General features: G+C 38.6%; 3 protein-coding genes across 6 annotated transcripts in view; 2 read left to right on the top strand and 1 right to left on the bottom strand.

The window, feature by feature from the left end:
• rnf20 (ring finger protein 20, E3 ubiquitin protein ligase) overlaps positions 1-2,621 on the top strand; it is a 9,487-nt gene extending 6,866 nt beyond the window's left edge. The window contains 5 exon segments of the mRNA XM_079671298.1: positions 289-442; positions 521-554; positions 557-660; positions 921-1,025; positions 1,900-2,621. Of these exon segments, the coding sequence (XP_079527424.1) occupies positions 289-442; positions 521-554; positions 557-660; positions 921-1,025; positions 1,900-2,076 (574 nt within the window). The 3' untranslated portion in view covers positions 2,077-2,621.
• A 124-nt stretch (positions 2,622-2,745) lies between these two features.
• Positions 2,746-6,298, top strand: LOC307034318 (uncharacterized protein). Of its 2 annotated transcripts, XM_079673097.1 has the most exons (4): positions 2,746-3,790; positions 4,117-4,176; positions 5,451-5,553; positions 5,827-6,298. In XM_079673097.1, exons 1-4 carry the CDS (start codon positions 3,557-3,559, stop codon positions 6,180-6,182), a joined length of 753 nt encoding a protein of 250 aa, XP_079529223.1. In that variant the 5' UTR covers positions 2,746-3,556; the 3' UTR covers positions 6,183-6,298. The 2 variants fall into 2 exon arrangements, with proteins under 2 accessions (XP_079529223.1, XP_079529224.1); XM_079673098.1 differs by lacking the exon at positions 4,117-4,176.
• A 2,763-nt stretch (positions 6,299-9,061) lies between these two features.
• LOC307034315 (uncharacterized protein) lies at positions 9,062-19,116 on the bottom strand. 3 transcript variants are annotated; one of them, XM_079673093.1, is made up of 9 exons: positions 18,578-19,116; positions 16,165-18,362; positions 14,951-15,223; positions 14,161-14,466; positions 13,290-13,571; positions 12,859-13,016; positions 12,674-12,772; positions 12,322-12,366; positions 9,062-11,673 (listed from the first exon to the last, which is right to left on the bottom strand). In XM_079673093.1, the coding sequence occupies exons 2-9, from the start codon at positions 16,202-16,204 to the stop codon at positions 11,509-11,511; spliced, it is 1,368 nt and encodes a 455-aa protein (XP_079529219.1). In that variant the 5' UTR covers positions 16,205-18,362; positions 18,578-19,116; the 3' UTR covers positions 9,062-11,508. The 3 variants fall into 3 exon arrangements, with proteins under 3 accessions (XP_079529219.1, XP_079529220.1, XP_079529218.1); XM_079673094.1 differs by having other exon boundaries at positions 12,859-12,923; positions 16,165-19,116; XM_079673092.1 differs by having other exon boundaries at positions 16,165-19,116.
• Between the last annotated feature and the right edge of the window lie 21 nt (positions 19,117-19,137).

Below are 19,137 nucleotides of genomic sequence, written 5' to 3' on the forward strand. Positions count from 1 at the left end.
ACACACCAACACAAACACACAGGTCAACAACAACCTGGAGTCACTTCATCATTTCTTTGCATGCCGTAGGGATTAGATATATTTAGTTTGAATGCTCAATTTTCTTTTCAATAGAACAGCGTGTCAGAGAATAAAGAAAGAAAGCTTGAATAAAAAGTCTAATGTGCATTCAATTGACATCCTGATGCTGCTTTTTGTCTGTTACTCGTTTACTGTCTTTTCCCATAACATGTCACATCTGTGTTTTCCATCTAAATAATAAAAAAACAACCTTTGTTTATCATCCACATGTGTTGGGTTTGTTCCCATTTGTCAGGTGGATGCCCAGCTGCAGGTGGTGAGGAAGCTTGAGGAAAAGGAGCGCCTCCTGCAGGGCACCATCAGCACTGCTGAGAGAGAGCTGGCCCTTCGAACACAAGCGTTAGACATGAACAAACGCAAGGTAACACATTCAGATATGCACAGTTATGAACAGAAACATTGACCTTGAGGCAGAATAACACCTTCTCCCATCCTCCAGGCTCAGGAGTCTGCGGTGCTGTCGGAGGAGGTGCGAACCAGCTGGAGCAAGTTCAGCAGAGGCTCAAACTGGTCAGAGAGGAGGTCATAGAGAACAGCATCTCCAGGGAGAAAGAGTCCTTTAACGCCAGACGAGCACAGGTAACATCCGCAAATAAACACGCACAAAATCAAGTCAGAACGTTTCAGAAAGTAGGTGGAATTATAAAGGCAAGACGTGGTCTATACGTGGTGTTTAACAGATGGGATAATAGGTTTCAAAGCGTTCTTTGTTTCCATAACCGTGATACACATGTGGCCCAGTGCGGTTAACACAGCAAGAAGAAAGTATTCTGTTGAATTACAGGATCACCCTTTCATATCTTAAACTACATTCTAATGATAAATGTAATGTGTTTCAGGAGGACATCTCCAAACTAAGGGGAAAGATCGAGAAGGCCAAGAAACCCGCAGAGAAAATCAGCAACGGAGACGACATCCTTAATGAAGAAATCAGTGACTATAAGGTAGGTTTCTGTGATGGAGGGTTAGGGTTAGGCTAACCCTAAACCCTCTGTTCATAGGTCTGCTTCTGGAAGTCACAGTCACTGTAACATGATGTTGGTCAGGGTTTAAGGCACACCCACATCAGCTAAGCGTGCCAATTGCAGACAGTAACCTAATGTTGTGCATTAACACACTAGAGTGGTATCAGTCTTATGTAACGGCAAGAAAAACTAAATGGGACTTTCGTTGCTCTCTTCATTTTCTAAATAGGCAGTAACTGAATGAATTGTCCTTATTACTGTAGTTTCCACCAAATGAGACCAGCTGTCAGTGTGATCACACTATTTCGACAGAAACACACATGCACTGTGCAAACACTTAACATCAGATATTATAAATGACTCACTTGTACAAATAGTAGCTAGTGTAGTCCATTTAGATCTGGTAGCACAGACAGACATCCAAATGGATCATCCCAGATTTCTCCAGATTTGATCACGAACTGTAAAGGTGTTGTCATCATGAAGGGGAAATACTCTGAGGCAACCCGCAAGTCTACAATATGTGCTCTCTGTTCTGTACATGGTCTTGGAATCAGTAGAGGCATGAAAGGATAGGATTATGGAAAAAAAAAAAAAAAAAGTGCAATTCAAGATATTATTGTCATCAAAACTCTCGAAAAAAGACATACTGGAAACATTTTTTTATGCTGCACAGACAGGAAATCTCTTCCCCTCGCATCAGCCTTCATATCATGTGGTTTGTCCTGCTTAAGGGCAGTTGAAAATATTTGAGTCCACTTATCACAAAAACCTCTCAGCTCAGCACTAAAATGGCTTCTCAGTTTATTGTTCAAACGGTTCCCTCCCCCCTCTCTCTGCCTCTCTCCCCCAGGCGCGCCTAACGTGTCCTTGCTGCAACTCCCGGGTGAAGGATGCAGTCCTGACAAAGTGCTTCCACGTCTTCTGCTTCGAGTGCGTAAAGACGCGCTACGACACACGCCAGAGGAAGTGCCCCAAGTGCAACGCCGCCTTCGGAGCGAACGACTTCCACCGCATATACATCGGCTAAAGCTGCATTTCCCAGTGCACACTCGAAGGAAGAGGAAAAAGTGGTGGTGCACAGAGTGCCAGGAGCGAGACTCATCACAGCCTCCTCTGAACACGTGCCTCCCCCCCGCTGCTGTGTGTGTGCAGGAAAGCATCAGTGTGACTTCTTCAGATGATTCCAGCGTCAGAGGGTGCAGGGTCGTGATGCTCTGAAATGAACGCTTTAATATTTCTTTTGTTCTTAATAATGACTGAATTCAGCTTCTCCCATCCACAACTGTACTGCTTTAACGGTTCCAGAAACTGGGGCGGAAAGAATGTAGAGGAATAAGACACTGCGAGTTTGCATTTTTGTGGACTGTATGCGTGAGTGAGAACAGCCAATTACACAAACCAGTATACAAAGAAAAAGATTAGTAAAAGTGTAGTGGATGTTTGTTTCAATGTTGGTATGTGTGTCATTCATCATTTCTTATTATGTTTCTTTTTTTATTATTTGAACATCTCTCTTGATGCTGTGTAATTGCTGTTCTATTAGTTATTAAAGTGACATCTTAACTGTCCGGATTCTGTTTCCAAATCACAATTTTCTGCATCTCACATGGTTAATAAACCCAGAGAATAATAATAACATTTGACCTAGAGTATTAAACGACAAACCCCAGTGTGCAAATCTCACTTTCCTCCACCCCTCCTCCTCCGGAATATTCAGACGTGTTTGCATACAGGAATCTGTCGTTAGAAACGAAGGAAGGGAGCGCCATGCAAGGACAGCGACAAAAAGGGAGGTTTCTTTCATAGATTGTGCCACATAATCCACCAGGGCAGACCATTTGATGCAATCTCAGAGACAAAGGAGCACCAAACCTGCCTCGCGTGGAGCTCAGAGCTGAAATAAGAAGCTTTAGAGACTCGTGGTCATCTTAACGTCACCGCGTTTTAGCGTTTTCTCATACGCGCAAAGTTACAACAGAAAAACTTTCGAGGGGCATTTCTGAACTATAGTATTTATTGTTGAAATTACTTTTAGCTGTATTTGGACTCCCGTTCAGATATCTGGATCGGTGCTGTTTCTTAAGCCTTTGACAGTTTCTTACCAAATATAGCCACTGTTAATTCTGGAGTGTCCTTGACGGAGCTGAGCGGTCCTAAATTGGGTATTTGCAGCGCTGCCAAAGTTTATAATTAAATTCTCGAAACATTTGGTAGTCCTAACGGTGTGTATATATTTGTTTACAACACATTTGGTCTAATTAACCAATTGGATGATTCGTTGTTGTGCTTTTTATAAGGTGACTCATATTTCCTGCCTATTGTGAACTGCAGCGTGTTGGTTTAAAACTCGCTCTGTAGCCGATGCTCCCAAAAAGAAGCCATTTTTAAGTCTTTGAACTACAGTCATTGAACACGAGCTTCTTAACCGGCTCTGGGCTAAAGCTTTTGAACCTGGACACACACATTTTGGAACCTTTTTTGTTTCTTTTGCTCTCAAATCCCTCACGATGACTTTTGGTGCGTCTGGCTCTGGGCGCGGTGGATGTTCCTCGGCTCGATTGTTCCTCCTCTCCACCACCTATGTGTTGGTGCTGGCGCTGGCCGGAGCCGAACAGGCCCAGCCGGGCGGGGGGAGCCCTCCGCCGGTCACCCTCGGCACTCTGATCTCGGGAAGCTGCCTGGAGGTCCAGCGGTACGTGGAGTCAGTGGTGGGGAGCGGCGTGATCCGGTCAGCTGCCGAGGTACAGACAATAAGTGCAACGGTGGTTGCTATCACTACTGTTTCTCTCACCAGGAAGTGGCTTCACTCTCTTCTTTTTCCTTACATTTTAATATCCTGGGTGTTTTTGGTCTAACTTCACTGTTTGCTCTAATTTTCCTTTCATCTCTATCCATTTTCCTCCCCCTTCACACATTCCTCTCTCCATCATGCCCCTCAACTTGTTAATCTCTCCCCTGATCCCCCTCATCTTTATGCCCTCGTTTGACATCTTATACCCATGCATTCCCCTCACCCCACTACACACACTCTTCTGCTTCCACTCGGCTCTGGCTCCCTTTTCCCCAGCGTGCAGTGTTGTTTCTTGAGTCATTGCTTGGCCAGGAACACATCTATACAGGGGCCATGGTAAGAAACCTCCTGGGTGTCTCCAGCTAGTGCCCTGACATGGTTCTTAAAACAGAGTCCTCTCCTGTGTATCTGTTTTGCTCATGTCACGTTATAGTTAGTGCAAAGAGTAGGAGCATGCCTATAGTGGAGCTGTGGCTTGATGTGTGTTTGTGTACAGTGTTTTGCATGAAATGGCCACAAAATAGTCCTATTTGTTGTGTGTGTTTGCTAGCATGCTGATAAGAAGGCTTGTTTAACATGACTGGTAGCTCTGAATACAAAATAAAGGGTGTGTACATGATCCCTTGATAACAAATAGCTTTCTAATGAATGAATCCTGAATTTGGTTTTATATGGTACTCTTTCCATGGCAAAAACCCCATTTTGAAATGGAAAAATAATGTGATACAGTGATTATTAAATTCAATCCATAAGGCAAAAGTTAGATAAAGATTGCATGCCACACTGACAGCGCCCAATAATGTTACAGAGCAACATTTCATCAAGGTATATGTCATCCACTACTGTACAGTGAATAAGTCCTTTGTATCATTTGCGGCTTCTGCTGGTTTTTAATCCACTTGTAAACACTTGATAAATGTTTAAGCTCTACACTCGATAATCAGCTTTTGAACATGTATATGAAATTGCAACAAATATATAACAATTAAGTACAACAATGGCTGTTTGCAAGCCTATTAAAAGACACTGCAATATTGCATTAGTGTTGTAAAACTCACTCAAACCTCTAATTGGTTTGCAATTTGATCCTAATTTGAGCTGTAAATGATTAATGTATTTTCAGGTTGAATACACACTGATATGAAGTGGCAGATGCTTGACAGTGCCCTTGTATGAGCCAGTGTGTAGCGCAACAGGTGTACTGTGACCTTGCCTGATGAAGTGTGTGTGTGTGTATGGTTTCTGATTTGGGGGGTGGTGAGCAGAGACTCTACACGAATAGAGAGGGTCACTGTCCAGCTGTCACTTGCATGCACAGCTGTTTGCCCAAGTCAACAATACAACACTTCTTCTATCTTAAGGTGCAGCTCAGCCACACTTTTAGTCATAGTCACATATATAAAGTCACATACGAGTACTCTATGAATTCAATCATCAAGTTGGTATAAACATGCTGTGAATATCAGTCAGAATGTACTGTGTCTGCCTGTGCATTTGAGCAATGACAATATATAGGTAGGTTGTTCTCTGCATGATTATTAGAATGCTGCTTTTCTTCATTGCTATCTTGTTTAATAACATATGTCTCCACCCTCTCTGCACCACCACAGTTTTTGCAAATGGTGATCCGATTCCTCGCTGAAGGAGCTGCCAGCGGCCTGAACGTCATCGCTGTTTACGTCGCAGAGATCCTCCGGGTCACAGGATTTGACGGTGGGTACCGGGATGTCCCGTGTTTATGTGTGTGTAATTGAGCAACTTCAGGCTTTGCAGCAAGCTTCACTTTTTCTTCATTGTTTATGTATATTGCTGCAAATTGTCTGCTATAAGAGTGGAGGGAATGTGCCTAGTGAAAATATGCAGACGTGCCTCTCCCTCAGGCAATTTGTATTCCACTCCTTTTTTTTTTAAGTGTGAATGTTTACCACTGTTGCTTCCAGACTAGTATTCTCAAGCCTTATTCCTGATGAACATCTCTCTCCACAGTTGCTCTTACTTTGCCCCGCTTCACTCCGGAGGGCGTGGCGGCCATCGCCCAGTGGGGTCTGGTGGCCCTCATTGGCTACTGGGTGCTGACCATTGTTCTCCGTTTGCTCATTTGCTTGGTGAAGCGTGTGTTCTGGGTGGTGAAAACCGTCTTGGCGCTCTGGCTTTTCGGACTAATCGTGACGGAGAAGAACGCCACCGCAGACACCACAGCGGTCCGAGTGGGGGGCCTGGTGCTGGGATGTGTCCTGTTGACTCTGCTCACTTCCTGCTCTGAAAAGACTTGTACAGTGGAGCAGAGGCTGAGCACCCTCGAGGGCCGGGTGAAGGGTGTTGAGAAGAAGAAAGGGGAATAGAGATGGACAAAAGTGGTGGAAATGTCTTTTAAGAAAACAATGTCATTGATGTTTTCTATTTGTTTGTTAAACTTTTATGGGAAATAAAGTAATCTGTGGGATTTTTAAACGAGAAATTCACTCTTTGTTGAAAGCCAAAATAATGACACCACAGATTATTCGTACTATAATAAAGAACTGTAATCATTGAGACACAAAAGTAGTAAAAGGGCTACAATAGCAAGAACATTTTGTAGATCTACGAATAACAATGAAGGCAACATTTTACATAATTCTCAATTAAATAAGACAGTCATCAGTATACCAATAGCCACAGTGACAATGTTAACATGCTGATGTTTACAAGGTAATGCTAAAGTATTGGACATTTCCAAATGTCTTTAAAGTCATTCTTTATTCATTTCTGTGGCACCATTCATTCTTCATCTTACAAAATGTCATAGCAATCCATCCAATATTTGGCGGGATAATTCAGTCCTGCCCAAAACGGCTGACCAACAAACGGACCCCGATTATGTTTTTGGGTTTGATATTCAACAGATATTCTAACTGAGTTTCACAGATTCTAGGCACTCAGAGGATGGTTAGCTCACAGCTGATTTGAATCTACCCTCTATTTTATATAAAGATCTTTTGATGAAAATTCAGCAGTTTTCCATTGGAAAGTTTCAACCTTTGCAATGCCTTTTATGTCAGGTTGCCCTGTGACTCCAAATCCAGTCAAAAATAATTTGTTCCTATTTGTCCACTGCAGTAATACAATTCTGCATTGATTTGGAGTCACTGTGTCACATGACTGTTCAAAAAGGCAACTGCTGAATTTCCATTAGAATGTTTGTATAAAATAGATAAATCACTAAAATCAATACTAAAAGGTGTACCCTACTTTTCCAATGTAGTCATTCAATTCTTTATTGATTTGAAGTCAGTTTGTCACATGACAAGGAAGCTAAAAACAAGACTTCATTAAAATAAAAATGCTTTTAATACCAATATTCTTAAAAGAAGTGCATTTGTCCAGTGTAGTAATATGTTATGGTATAGATTGGGAATTAATAGGTCACATTACATGTGAAAAAGAAATGAGACTTTAAAATAAAAAAATACAGAATTTTCCCTAGAGCATTTATATAAAAATAAAAAGAGCACTAAAATCCAATAAAAAAAGGTGTGTCCTACTCGTCCAGCGTGGTTATACAATGCTGCATAATTTGGAGTCTCTTCACGTGATTTGGAAGCTGTGGTGAAGACGTTCCCCTGTTTGGCTGCCAGTGAAAGACTTCAGTAAGCGTCCCGTTGTCAGGGGGGGGGTTTTATGTCCCTATGGGGATCAGATAGGAATCCAGCCTCCACTGAAGGGCTACCATTCGAAAAAGGACCTGGCACTAAAAGTGATTAGAGTTCAACTGAACCATGTACTGGAAATTATACATTTGTATCTTCAAACCAAGCCAACCTAGCTGTCCATGGCCTCTTTAGTCGCCTGTGCCTGGTTGGTTCTCGCTGCTCAGTCAACTGGAAGCTTTTCCTCCAGATCCACACTAACGGCCTTCAACCCCCACTGCCACTCCAGCCGAGTGGAACAACCTGACCTCGGTGCCAGAATTATCATTCCTGCTAGCTCAGCCTGCAACAGTAAGACTCACTTCCCCCTACGCTTTGTTGTGTTACAGTGCAGAGTGGAAAGATATGAATCCACATTGAAACTAACTCCCTGTGTCACCACCTCACTGCATCATCACAGAAAAAATAAGATAGGAAAGGTCATCTGATTCTAGACATAAATGCATTTACAAAATAATTATTTGAAGATGTTATTGTAAAAATAAAACATCTAATATTAGAAGATCAGACAGAAGATCAGCCGGTTGTGCAAATGGAGCCTTTGGCTTTAAAGCTGCTATGTTTGACCAAAAATGTTATAATTACAATGAATTAAATGACTATATGGGATGTGAAATGTGTCACTTAATCTTGACTCTTTAATTAGGCTCAGTTAGCTCTAAAGTGTCTTTCAGCTCTTTCATTTTTATAACTTAGTTCACTCTCAATCACTTTTCCTCGGCGGCAGCAGCAGCACAAAAGTTTTCAGTGAAATAGTTCTTCAAATTAAAGTGCAAACAACCAGCATTAGCGAGCTGGTGAACAATGTTGAGCAATTAGCTTCTAAAAAACTAGATATTTCTCTCAGGAGGAGGCGTAGACCAAAACGGAGCTAACTGCTGTTATGATTGTTATTTTTTTAATTAATACTTAATAATCCCAAATAGGGAAAAAAAAGAGTCAAAAACTAACAGTTATACAAAGTAAACATCTCAAAATAGAAGATAAAACAGAACCAAAAGAGTGAAAATATAGAAGTTCAGCGTTAAGAAAAAATATGAAAAGTATCTGATAAATAAAACCCCATTGAAGGGCTACATTACAGCTAACACAATATAAAAGTGGAATATTATTTACATTTAGTGTGCAGTAATATGTCAAATAAATAGAAATGTAAAATGTACAGTGTGAAGTTATAAAACCATAAGCAACAATCTGCTATCTAGTTAGCCAAAACAACTTAAAAGATAACACTGAATCTCAGAGTAGTTTTCACCACCACCATGTGGCTTACAGATGTACAAAGTGGAAACAAATATTGTTGTATGCACCCTTTGATGACATTTCAACACCTATACTTAAAAAAGAAATAGTTGAACATAGTCATACTGTATTTTCATATGCTACACTATTTGTTACAGTGCTTTTCAGGCGATCATCCTTTTTGGACTGGTTGGTATTGTTCGAAGGGAATTAAAATGCATGGATAAACCTTTGGCTTTGCGCTGACATGTTGGATTGGTGGTGCTTGTAGTGGCGTAACAAAACTACAATACATTCTCAATATATTTTTATTGTAAGGCTTGGTGATATCATGCCTCATTTCAGATTATTAACCACAAAGGACAATCAATACAGGAAAGTGAACCCTAACCATGCACAGATTAGACAGTTTAACTAATTTGTCAGATAATAACATATCTCAGGTCCTTGTCGCTGATATCTTCCGACATTTCCCTCCCTACCAGTTATTTTCCCAGAAAGAAAAAATGAAATCGTGTGTAATAACATTTATTGCACCTCATACAAATGTGTATTGAGTAATGCACTTATGGTACAATGTTGACATAAGTGCAGTGCAGAGGTGTTTTTATGCCATTGAAATGATGTACAAGGCAACTGGTGCTTGTGATTTTACTATCAAACAATCACTTTACAAGACACATAATATACATTAGCACATTTAAATCTGTGTATGTGTTTGAGACTTACCTAAGACAATGAAATACAGTGGTTAGTACATATCAATATACATAAACATATAGGCTACAGCTCCTTCAGAAGTTAATTTAATTCACATATACGCTTCACTGTATAAATAAACGTTTTAAATGCACTGAAGCTGAATTACATGCAGAGTGCCAAGCAAATGGCCAAATAAGTAACATGAGGACTTTTCAACTTTTAAAGAGGCCCTATTATGCCTTTCCTGGAGTGTGTTTTATAGGTTTGTGTGCATGTAAATGGCTAACCAATCAGAGAAGACTGGGCTCTGGTTTCAGACAGAGGATGAAAAAAGGCAGTATGAGAAAATATAAAGCACTTTTGAACATTAAAACATGTAAACATGTCCTAAGAGAGACACACAATGCAAATATGAACCTGAGAATTCACATTGGAGTAAATACAGAGAGCTTTGCATCAATTAAGGCTACTTTAGGAATGCTTTCTACCTACAAATATTCAGTTAAGCTGCAGTAAATGGTTCATCCCTGACATAACTGCAAGCACTTTAAAGCTATTTATTCAGAAATAGGAGAAACAAATTAGCTATTTGAGTGTCACTCATGAAGTGAGATAGGAAAGAGAGATTTATCATTGTAAAAGTTCAATTTAGCTTTTGGTATGGAATGTGTGATCCTCAGGCACAAAGTCATAATTATGTTCTGGTCTGTAAAACTAAAATAACAGCCAGCAGCAGGTTAGCCTAGCTAGCCTAGCCTAGCTTGGTTGCGTTGTCTAAAATGCCAACCCAGTCTCACGGCATTTCGTGTTTTGGTCACGAAATTAATTTAATCTATTGATTTGTGTTCACAAACACAATTTTCGCATTTCTTTCGTGTCACACAGAACAATTTTAAAAGCAATGTATTTCTATTGGTAGTCTATGCTTCGTGCCTGCACCACGTCTTTTTGTCCTGTCGGGTCTTGAAAGACCAGAAGCTGTGTCGTTCATAAAAACATTTTCTTACTCAATATCTTACCCTAAGCCTAACCCTATCCCTTTTATTTTAAATTGTATAATGTCTGAGTTTTTTTTGCCGTCCGCGAGGAAAAGAAATGGGCAAAGAGCCTCAGAATACTGAAATCTGTATTTTTTGTCATCTTTATTTCCTTCTAATTTGTTATTATTTGGTGCAGGCACGAAACATACTAGACATAACATATAGAAATACATTACTTCTAAAATCGTTCTGTGTCAGAATACTGAAATCTGTATTTTTAAATCTGTTATTCCTTCTAATTTGTTATTATTTACATTGCTTTTAAAATCGTGCTGTGTGGAACGAAAAAAATTGCGAATTTGTGATGGTGAACACGAACCAATAGATTAATTTTGTGACTATAACACGAAATGCCGTGAGACTGTGTTGAAAATACACACTGCTGCTCTTCACTATTGTTCGCAGTACCAAACCATTATGGACTGCTTCCTTTTAACAACAATATAGTGGTATGTTTGCAAGTTATGTTAAACGTTTGAAAAGATCATGTATCACCCTAATTTTTATAGTTCTGTGTTCACCACAGCAACCACATTGTGACTGGTCTTGCCACCTGCCATTACGTAGCCAAGATGGTGATTGCTGAGTGTGAGAATTCTCCAACTTCCACAACTTTTTGACCATAACGAGTGTACCTTCATCCGGGTACTTAGTGCTCAGCACCTTGTCAAACTTTAGTTTAAATGTACTTGTACACTTAACTACTAGGTACTAAAATTAGGTCCCAGCAAAGGCCAACCGATAGCTTGGCTAACTTTACCTACCGGCACCTCTAAAAGCTCACTAACTAACATCTTATCTTGTTTAATCAGCTAAAAAAGCATATAAACAACAGAACCAAGTTTTATGGTGGTTTATGGACAGGACTATTTCTTGGCTGGGACCAGTTTCCAGCTGAGAATCCAGGAAGCCTCTGATGAATATGAATATTTACCAAAACTTTTGCCATAATATGAATGAGGTTACACATTTGAATGTATCTTTCAAAATCAAGGCTCTCAGAGGAAGTTGAGTTTGCTCGAGCAATAAACATCAGAGATAGTTGAGTCTGAACTGAGTGGGGGAGCGGAGGGAAAGGTCATCCCCTTCACCTCGAACCGCGGCTCAGGGTCAGAGTGGACGGGGAAAGTTGGAGTGTCTGTTTGCCCTGATGCAGCAAAAATCTGCGAGACAAATATGTCAAAGAAGTATCACAAGCAAGATCATATTGAGGCAAAACAGATCAATGAAAGACTAAAGTACAAACATTACATACTGCTGTTTAAAAAGAGGCTACATGGAGAATATTTGAAATAAAATGATGAACTAGCATGAATCCATTAGTTTCAGAATATGCTATCGGCATATGAAAAAAACGAAATATACGCATTCAGGAGTTAGATGCTGGCAGGGCAGCTATATGAGACTAGGGTTACTGAAATGAACAGTGGAATAATAGTATACGAGATATTCTAAACTCCGCCAACATGGATGGGAAATGAGGAGAAATCGTACCCCTGCTTAGGATTGGCTAGACTGTTCCCAACACCAGTACACTTTAATATGATATGAAAACTTTTGAATAGAAATATTCAATACGGCTTTGACGGGGTGTTTTCACTCAGACAAATATATGTATTTTATATAAAAATATTGCAAGAGCCATTAAGATCACTGGGGAGAGTCATAGAAAAGACTACCGACTCTTGTTTTACTGTCAGGATATTGTGAGATTTTGCAAATAAGATAAGTTATTTTAACTAATGTGACCAAAAGAAGTTATAAATAGATTTTGAAAAATACAATTCCGCTTTATATGAATTATTTCATACCTCAGAATATGTTGGTGGCATCTCCACATAAGGATGATTGTGTATCTGTGAAGCAAAACATAACGTGTAAGTAGTGGAGAGGGAAAAGCATAACGGAGCTCAAGTGTTTGAGAAAACAAGAGAGATTCAAGCTCCAAAGGCCTTATTGTCATCTGCCCAGTAGCTACAGTGTAAATATGGCAATGACAATCTTAGGCTCCTCCAACAATGCAATATAATGTACAAGACATAAAACAATAAAACACAAATAAAATACAAACAGTGCAAAAAGAAACAGATTAGAAATAGAGTAGAATAAAGTAGTGCAGATTATGTAGATAAGTTCTCTGTTTGAAATGCAACAGACACTAACCAGCGGGTCGGTGGACGTAAGAGGAGGCTGAGCGCGGTAAGGGGTCCCAGAGGGCTCGCTGACTTGATCTGGCTGCAGTCGAACAGGCTCAAGGTCGTACTGTATAGATTGACACAACGGGGAATTAGTTTATTAACAACAATACTAACAACGGCATACCATAGTGTTCACACAGGTAGCCTCACCTCTTCGTATGGCACATCAGGCCCAGCAGCTTCAGGCTCAGATGTCTTGTTTTCGGAGGAGCTGCCTTTACAGCAGCAGCGCATCAAGACACACACGAAAAGTGAGGAGAAGAAAACACCCATACTAATAACAATAGCCGAATGCTCAGCAGGCGGTGCTGAAACAGAGAGTCAATGGGCAGAGAAATGTAAAGATGGTGCTGACTGATTGATTATGTCATTTGCAAGAATGTGTGTGTATACTATTGTAAATATGCTGCTTTGGTTACAATGCGAGGATATCCTGCTTTTTTCTGATTCGTGTCATTGTAAATCTTTCTTAGACATAAGAAGAAAGGTGTCGACAGGAGGACGATAATAGAAGACAGTTTTTAGTGTTGAAATTCAAACGCAGTCATTCGACACTTAAAGAAGATGGGCAGGTTACTTACCCTCCATTTCTAGTATCATCACTAAGGCTGTGTCGCCATCCTGATCCCTGATCTCATAGCGTCCCTGGCAAGACATCTGGAGGTCTTCCTTTAAAATCCCACATGGCTTTATAAGTTCAAATCCTACGCAATCATTTTCATACAAATGCCTTTTCAGCTTGCCATGACGAACTATATCAAACGATGGCTCTCCGAAGAAGTGAATATTGCAGTCGTTTGGTTCCAGATCAAAATTGAAGCTGAGTTGTGCACCAACCTTCAGTTCAGAGGTCCTAATGGTTGCTGGAAGACAGTAAGCACAAGACTCTTCTGAGAACAAAACACTCCTCTGCATGGTTTGGTTATTCATCTACTTTTTAAGTTTTGTCTCTCAAACTTGCTGACAGGTGAGAAAATGGTTGTTTTCAGTGTTTGTGCTAAGCGAGCACATGTATTGTACCATTATGAGAGTATCCATCTCTCCGGCATGTTAGCAGATGAATAGTATCCAAAATGTTGAACGTTTTTTTTTAACTCATTTAGATTTGAATATTATGGCTACAAGCACTTCTTCCTTCTTGAGTGCATTAATATTGCACATATTGAGTTTGTCTATTGGTCCCTTAACTGAAGGAATCCCTGTTTGAGGGATGTACAAGGGAGTCATTCTTTTAAATACAATAGATTACAACTAAAAGCTTGGCTAAGGATAAAACTAAAAATATTTGAAGTTTAAGAAGGTCATTCTGAGGTACTTCAATTCAGCTATAAAACATGATATTAAAGAGCATTGGCACCAACACATTAAGCTATGTATAAGGCTGTTTAGGACTATATTGTACACCAATAACAGTCATCTGACACTTAATGGAAAAACACGAAGGTTACTTACGGTCAGCTACATGCAGATACACCTCTAAGGCTGGGTCATTATTCTCATCCCTGAACTCATAGCGTCCCCTGTATGTGTTCTGTATGGCCTCAATGTAAATCTCACATGGCTCATTCAGATAAAACCCTACAAGCCCATGATCATCCAAATGCCTCTGCAGCTTGCCACGACGGACAATCCTAACCTCCGACATCCTAGTCCTGAGTGTGCCTTCTGGAAAGAAGTAAACGTTGCAGAAGTTTGGTTCCAGTTTAGCAGCGAATCGGAGGTGTTTTCCAGGACTCTTATGAAAGGACTTTATTTTTGCTGGAAGACAGTGAACACAAAGAGAGCATATAAAAAAGCAATATCTTAAAATCTTTTCAGATCAAACAATTCTACCGTAGAGAATTGGTTTTCAGTATAAGTTTACAGTTTAGTCTTTCATATAGCATGCTGGCTTTTAAAGAATTGAAGGAATAATCTATCGTTTTATTGCAGAGAGTTTAGAAGGTTAAAACCCTATCAAAAAGATAAACTGATTGTTCTTTTGTATGGAAACAAATCATGTTTCTCTACAGCTTCTTAAAATAAACTATTGTACATGCTAAAGAAATCTCAGGAAGCTAAATACAAGGGGCTTTTTAATTATGAAAAGTCAAATTTTTTGCTTCCTGATATTCAGGTCGTACCATGTTAAGTGTACAAACTTTAAAGAAACAAGTGTGACACCAACACTATCCTGACAAAAAGAAGTACTAGGATAGGAAAATGTATTTGATGAAAATTGAAAACTAAAAAGGATATTTACCTTTTACCTCAATTGTGTAGGTCGACAGTTCTTTCTGTTCTTTGCCTCTGAACTTATAGATGCCCATGTCTTTCTGAGTTAAATTATACATCTCAAAGAAGATACCCGTGTATTTCCGCCTTTCGTCCAACGAGGTCAACGGTTCACCCCATTTCCACAAGATGGTCACATTTGAGCTGAACTTGCGAGTGAACTCAAAGGACTTGGGCTTTCTGGGAGCCCATAAGTTCAGAGAGTCTCCATACTCTACGTCATAACGCTGCTCTGCCAGGCCTAGAGAGGGAAAATACAACAGAAAGGTTACGAATGAACCCAGACACATACAAGCATGGATGCTTATCATAATTGGTATGCAGCATTTTTACTAAATATCAACCATGGTTAACAATTTACATATATTCATCACTTTGCTTTTCTGATTTGTTAAATGCAGCCAAAGTCTTATATTTTGAATTGTTTTTCTATTTGCCAAGAGTGATGACAGAAGAGGCAGCCAGTTAGTTAACCTTCACGTAAGCTAAGGTTAGAAAGCTATCTGTTACTTAGCCACACCTCATGCATAACTTTAGCTAAGTTATTAACCAAGTTAGTTTGTATAATTGAGCCTATGGTCCAAACAAAATGCATTACAAGTAATAACATTTTTCTAAATCTGATAAATGATTGTGAATTAATGTGACAGCATTGTTTTGGCAGAAGCCCTGGATGCTGACCATAAAGGTAACTTTTTTGTAATGGTAGCAATATTAAAACAAAAATACATTATAAAAGTAGCTCCTCCTATTCAATATTTAGCTTGATTTAAAGATTTTGCCAACTTTATTAACTAGTTATTGTTTAATTATGGATGTAGTCGATGTTATAACTCAAGTGCACAAATGAATATCTTGTGCAGGAAACATGTAATGGGACACAAAACATTATAAAAGTTAGCAAGAAAACGATTATGTTATTGCATTTAATCTAATGCAGTTTAGAATATCTGTATTGTGTCATTTTAAGTAACTATTTACCAGTGTAAAGTAGCATTCATTGGAAATAACGACACACATAATTGTATACACTGAGTAACGTGTGATTAGTTAGTTTACGTTCCACCAATCACATGATATTGGCCTCCAGGCTAATTATTACTAACTGTTGGGTACAAAACTTAAAGTACACAGATTTTGTCTTAAGCAGCTTTAGGATATGTTTACACTTAGGCTACTCACCCATACAAAGAAAGGCACCCAGCAACAACAACGCTATCATCGTCTTCAGTGAGAAACACCTCAGCCGTGTTCAGTGTAGGTCGGAGCCAGTCCTTATTATTCAACATTAAACTGGGTGCAAACACCTCAATATATTCGCGGTGAGACAGACCACAAACCCCGAGCTCGTTTTTAGTAGGTTTTCAGGACGGGGGAGGGGGCTCAGCATACCCACAGGGCGTTTCTGCGGATGCACACATAATGCGTTCAAGGACCATAGGAAATTACTGACATCCATTCTCGTTACAAGATTCCTAAAGTGCCAAAATGGCTGAGTCACAAAAAGCCACCAGGCTCAGTGGCAGTGGTGGAATAAGTAGGCTACTCAGATTCTAATTCTACATTTTACTAAAAAGTAAGTTGTTACAATTAAAAGTCCTGCATTTAAAGTCGTACTTGTAAAAAGTACTCCTTATTGCATGGCACATTTAACATTTTATAATATTGAGTTACTGAGTTATTATGATGATTATTTATGTGCTTTTATCACAGCTTGTAAAGGTGGAGCTAATGTGAATAACTTGATATACTGCTGCTGGATAATTACATGTTAAAGTTGATTTAATAATTGATTTATATTTTGTATTAGCTAATAGTCTAAATCTAAGTAACTAGTAACTAAAAGCTGTCAAATAAATGTAGTGGAGTAAAAAGTACAATATCGGCATCTCAAATGTAGTGGTGTAGAAGTATGAAGCTCAAAAACTGAGATTGAGAATACTCAGGTAAAGTACAAGTACCGTACTTGAATAAATGTACTTTTAAAAATATCAATCATGCTTGTAAAGCAAGGACACGATGGATGCTCAACTTTTTTTTCCCAGGGAGCGTGTTGGGAACAATGTTAGGGCACCAGGGGTCAGTTATTATGCAATATTAATTATATAGAGGATTAGAGGACTTTTAGCTCAGACCTCTGTCGGGGATCTTCTCTAGCTTTAAAAAACGTTTTCCAATAAACAAGCTTTATTTATCAATTTTGATTTGTTTGAATATACTGTATTTATATGTATTTGCTTTTTAAATTATAAGATGTAAGGAGGATCACCCAGCACAGGCCTTAAACTATTTATTATTTGTTCAACTCATTCCTATGTTAATAGGCAAAACTATATTGGATAATATTTGATTGATACACATTTTCTTAATCTTTTGCTAAACCAGTGGACAGAACCCAGCAGCCGGTAAAGTAGATGTTTAAGCTGGAGTTGGGGGAAGGCCACCATTTTCCTGATGAATAATGCCAGGTCAATCACTTGTGTAAAGGCACATTATTAAGATAATCATTTTTATTATTGATAGATCTAATAGTAATTTTCTCTGGTAATCGATTTAACTTTGGGTCTATACAATAAGAAATGTCTATGCATGTACAGAGGTGATGTACTTTACCTTGTTTTATCAGTTTAATAACCAAATTAGTCAAATAGAAAATCAGAACATTGTCCTCCAGTTTGTATGAAATGTTACATTAAAATGCTGGATACCCCGTTTAATGGTTTTCACAGCCTGCTCTGCTACATCTAGAATTCATCAGATGTAATCAAAAGTGGGAAGCCCCTTGTAACGTGCATGCAAAAAAGAAGAGACATGTGACATGATGTATTTTCAACAGTGCGCTTTATAATTCAAAATAAGAAGGTATTAGATCAAACCATTAGCAAAAACTAATTCATCTTTTTGAAAAAAAAAAAAAAAAATTCTTAAGTGATCAGAAAATATAGGTTTATTGCAAAAACAGGGTTTCAGTGTCCTCACCAAGCAACATGAAGGCAATAATAGAGACACAATCATTCCAAACCATAAAGACTTGCATCTGTGAGCTTTTGCACCGTCACATTAAAGAATTATATGTTGGTTATTACTCTATGATTGTTTGAAAACTTGTACTTGTGTTTCTATTGTTATACACACATGCATGCTTAAACTACTTGACACTACACTAATGCATCAATTTAGTTTCGGATAATTTGACACAACATTAATACCATGGTACATACAGGTAAGTGCAGCTTTTCTCTGGGATGCAATATAGTCCAGTAAGGCAATTCATTTTTTAACATCAAAAAGCAAGAGAAATACTATAATAAAAAACTTCAGTCAAAATAAGAGTAAAACCTTTTTACATGTCACGCAGAAATGTGTTTGTTTTAATTTGACTATGATTAGATGGCTTAATGAGCAGGTAGTTTCTCAAAGCCACAAGAAGAACATGGTCAAAAAGTTCCACCTTACACAACATCTACAAATAGGCAACAAAATATTTTTAGGGTACATTTTGACAAAGAAAAACACCAATAAAAAAGATCACATCATTTCTAAACACGTAATGATAAAGCCTCACATGCACGCTGATACATGAGGCAGAATTTGCCCAATGGAGATATGAGACAACGATATAAAAATATTTATATTTATATTTGATGTATTTTATTTAAAAGTAGTGGTTCATATTATGATCCCTGAGTGTTTAAGTCTGTTTTAAATCCTCTACTTTCTCAAATCTGCTACACAGATTCACTTCCAGTCCTCATAATACTGTCATCTCTCTATGCCCTGCAATATATTAGGCGGAATGGCAAAGGTAAAGTGTACATGATGCATTTTTAAAACACCCTGAGTTAATGGCAGAGGCATTTATATTGAATATAATAACACAGATATGCTGTGTGTAATGGCAGTTCCCTCTGCGTTAACGATACAGTGTGGAGCTACAGTAAGAGACCTATGTTCTTCTTACCTGTAAACAAAATACCGTGATCATTTGTAGGAACCGATTTTAATTGATTTATACCTTAAAATTAAAATGTACCCTCTACTGTTGGGTAGCAAAGAGTTATCAAGAGTTACTTTTTTTGTTACTGGAAATTTGTATTTCCACATATATATATATATATATATATATATATATATATATATATATATATATATATA

The sequence above is a fragment of the Notothenia rossii genome (genome assembly GCF_949606895.1).
Source record: "Notothenia rossii genome assembly, chromosome: 3".
Taxonomy (NCBI): Eukaryota; Metazoa; Chordata; class Actinopteri; order Perciformes; family Nototheniidae; genus Notothenia; species Notothenia rossii.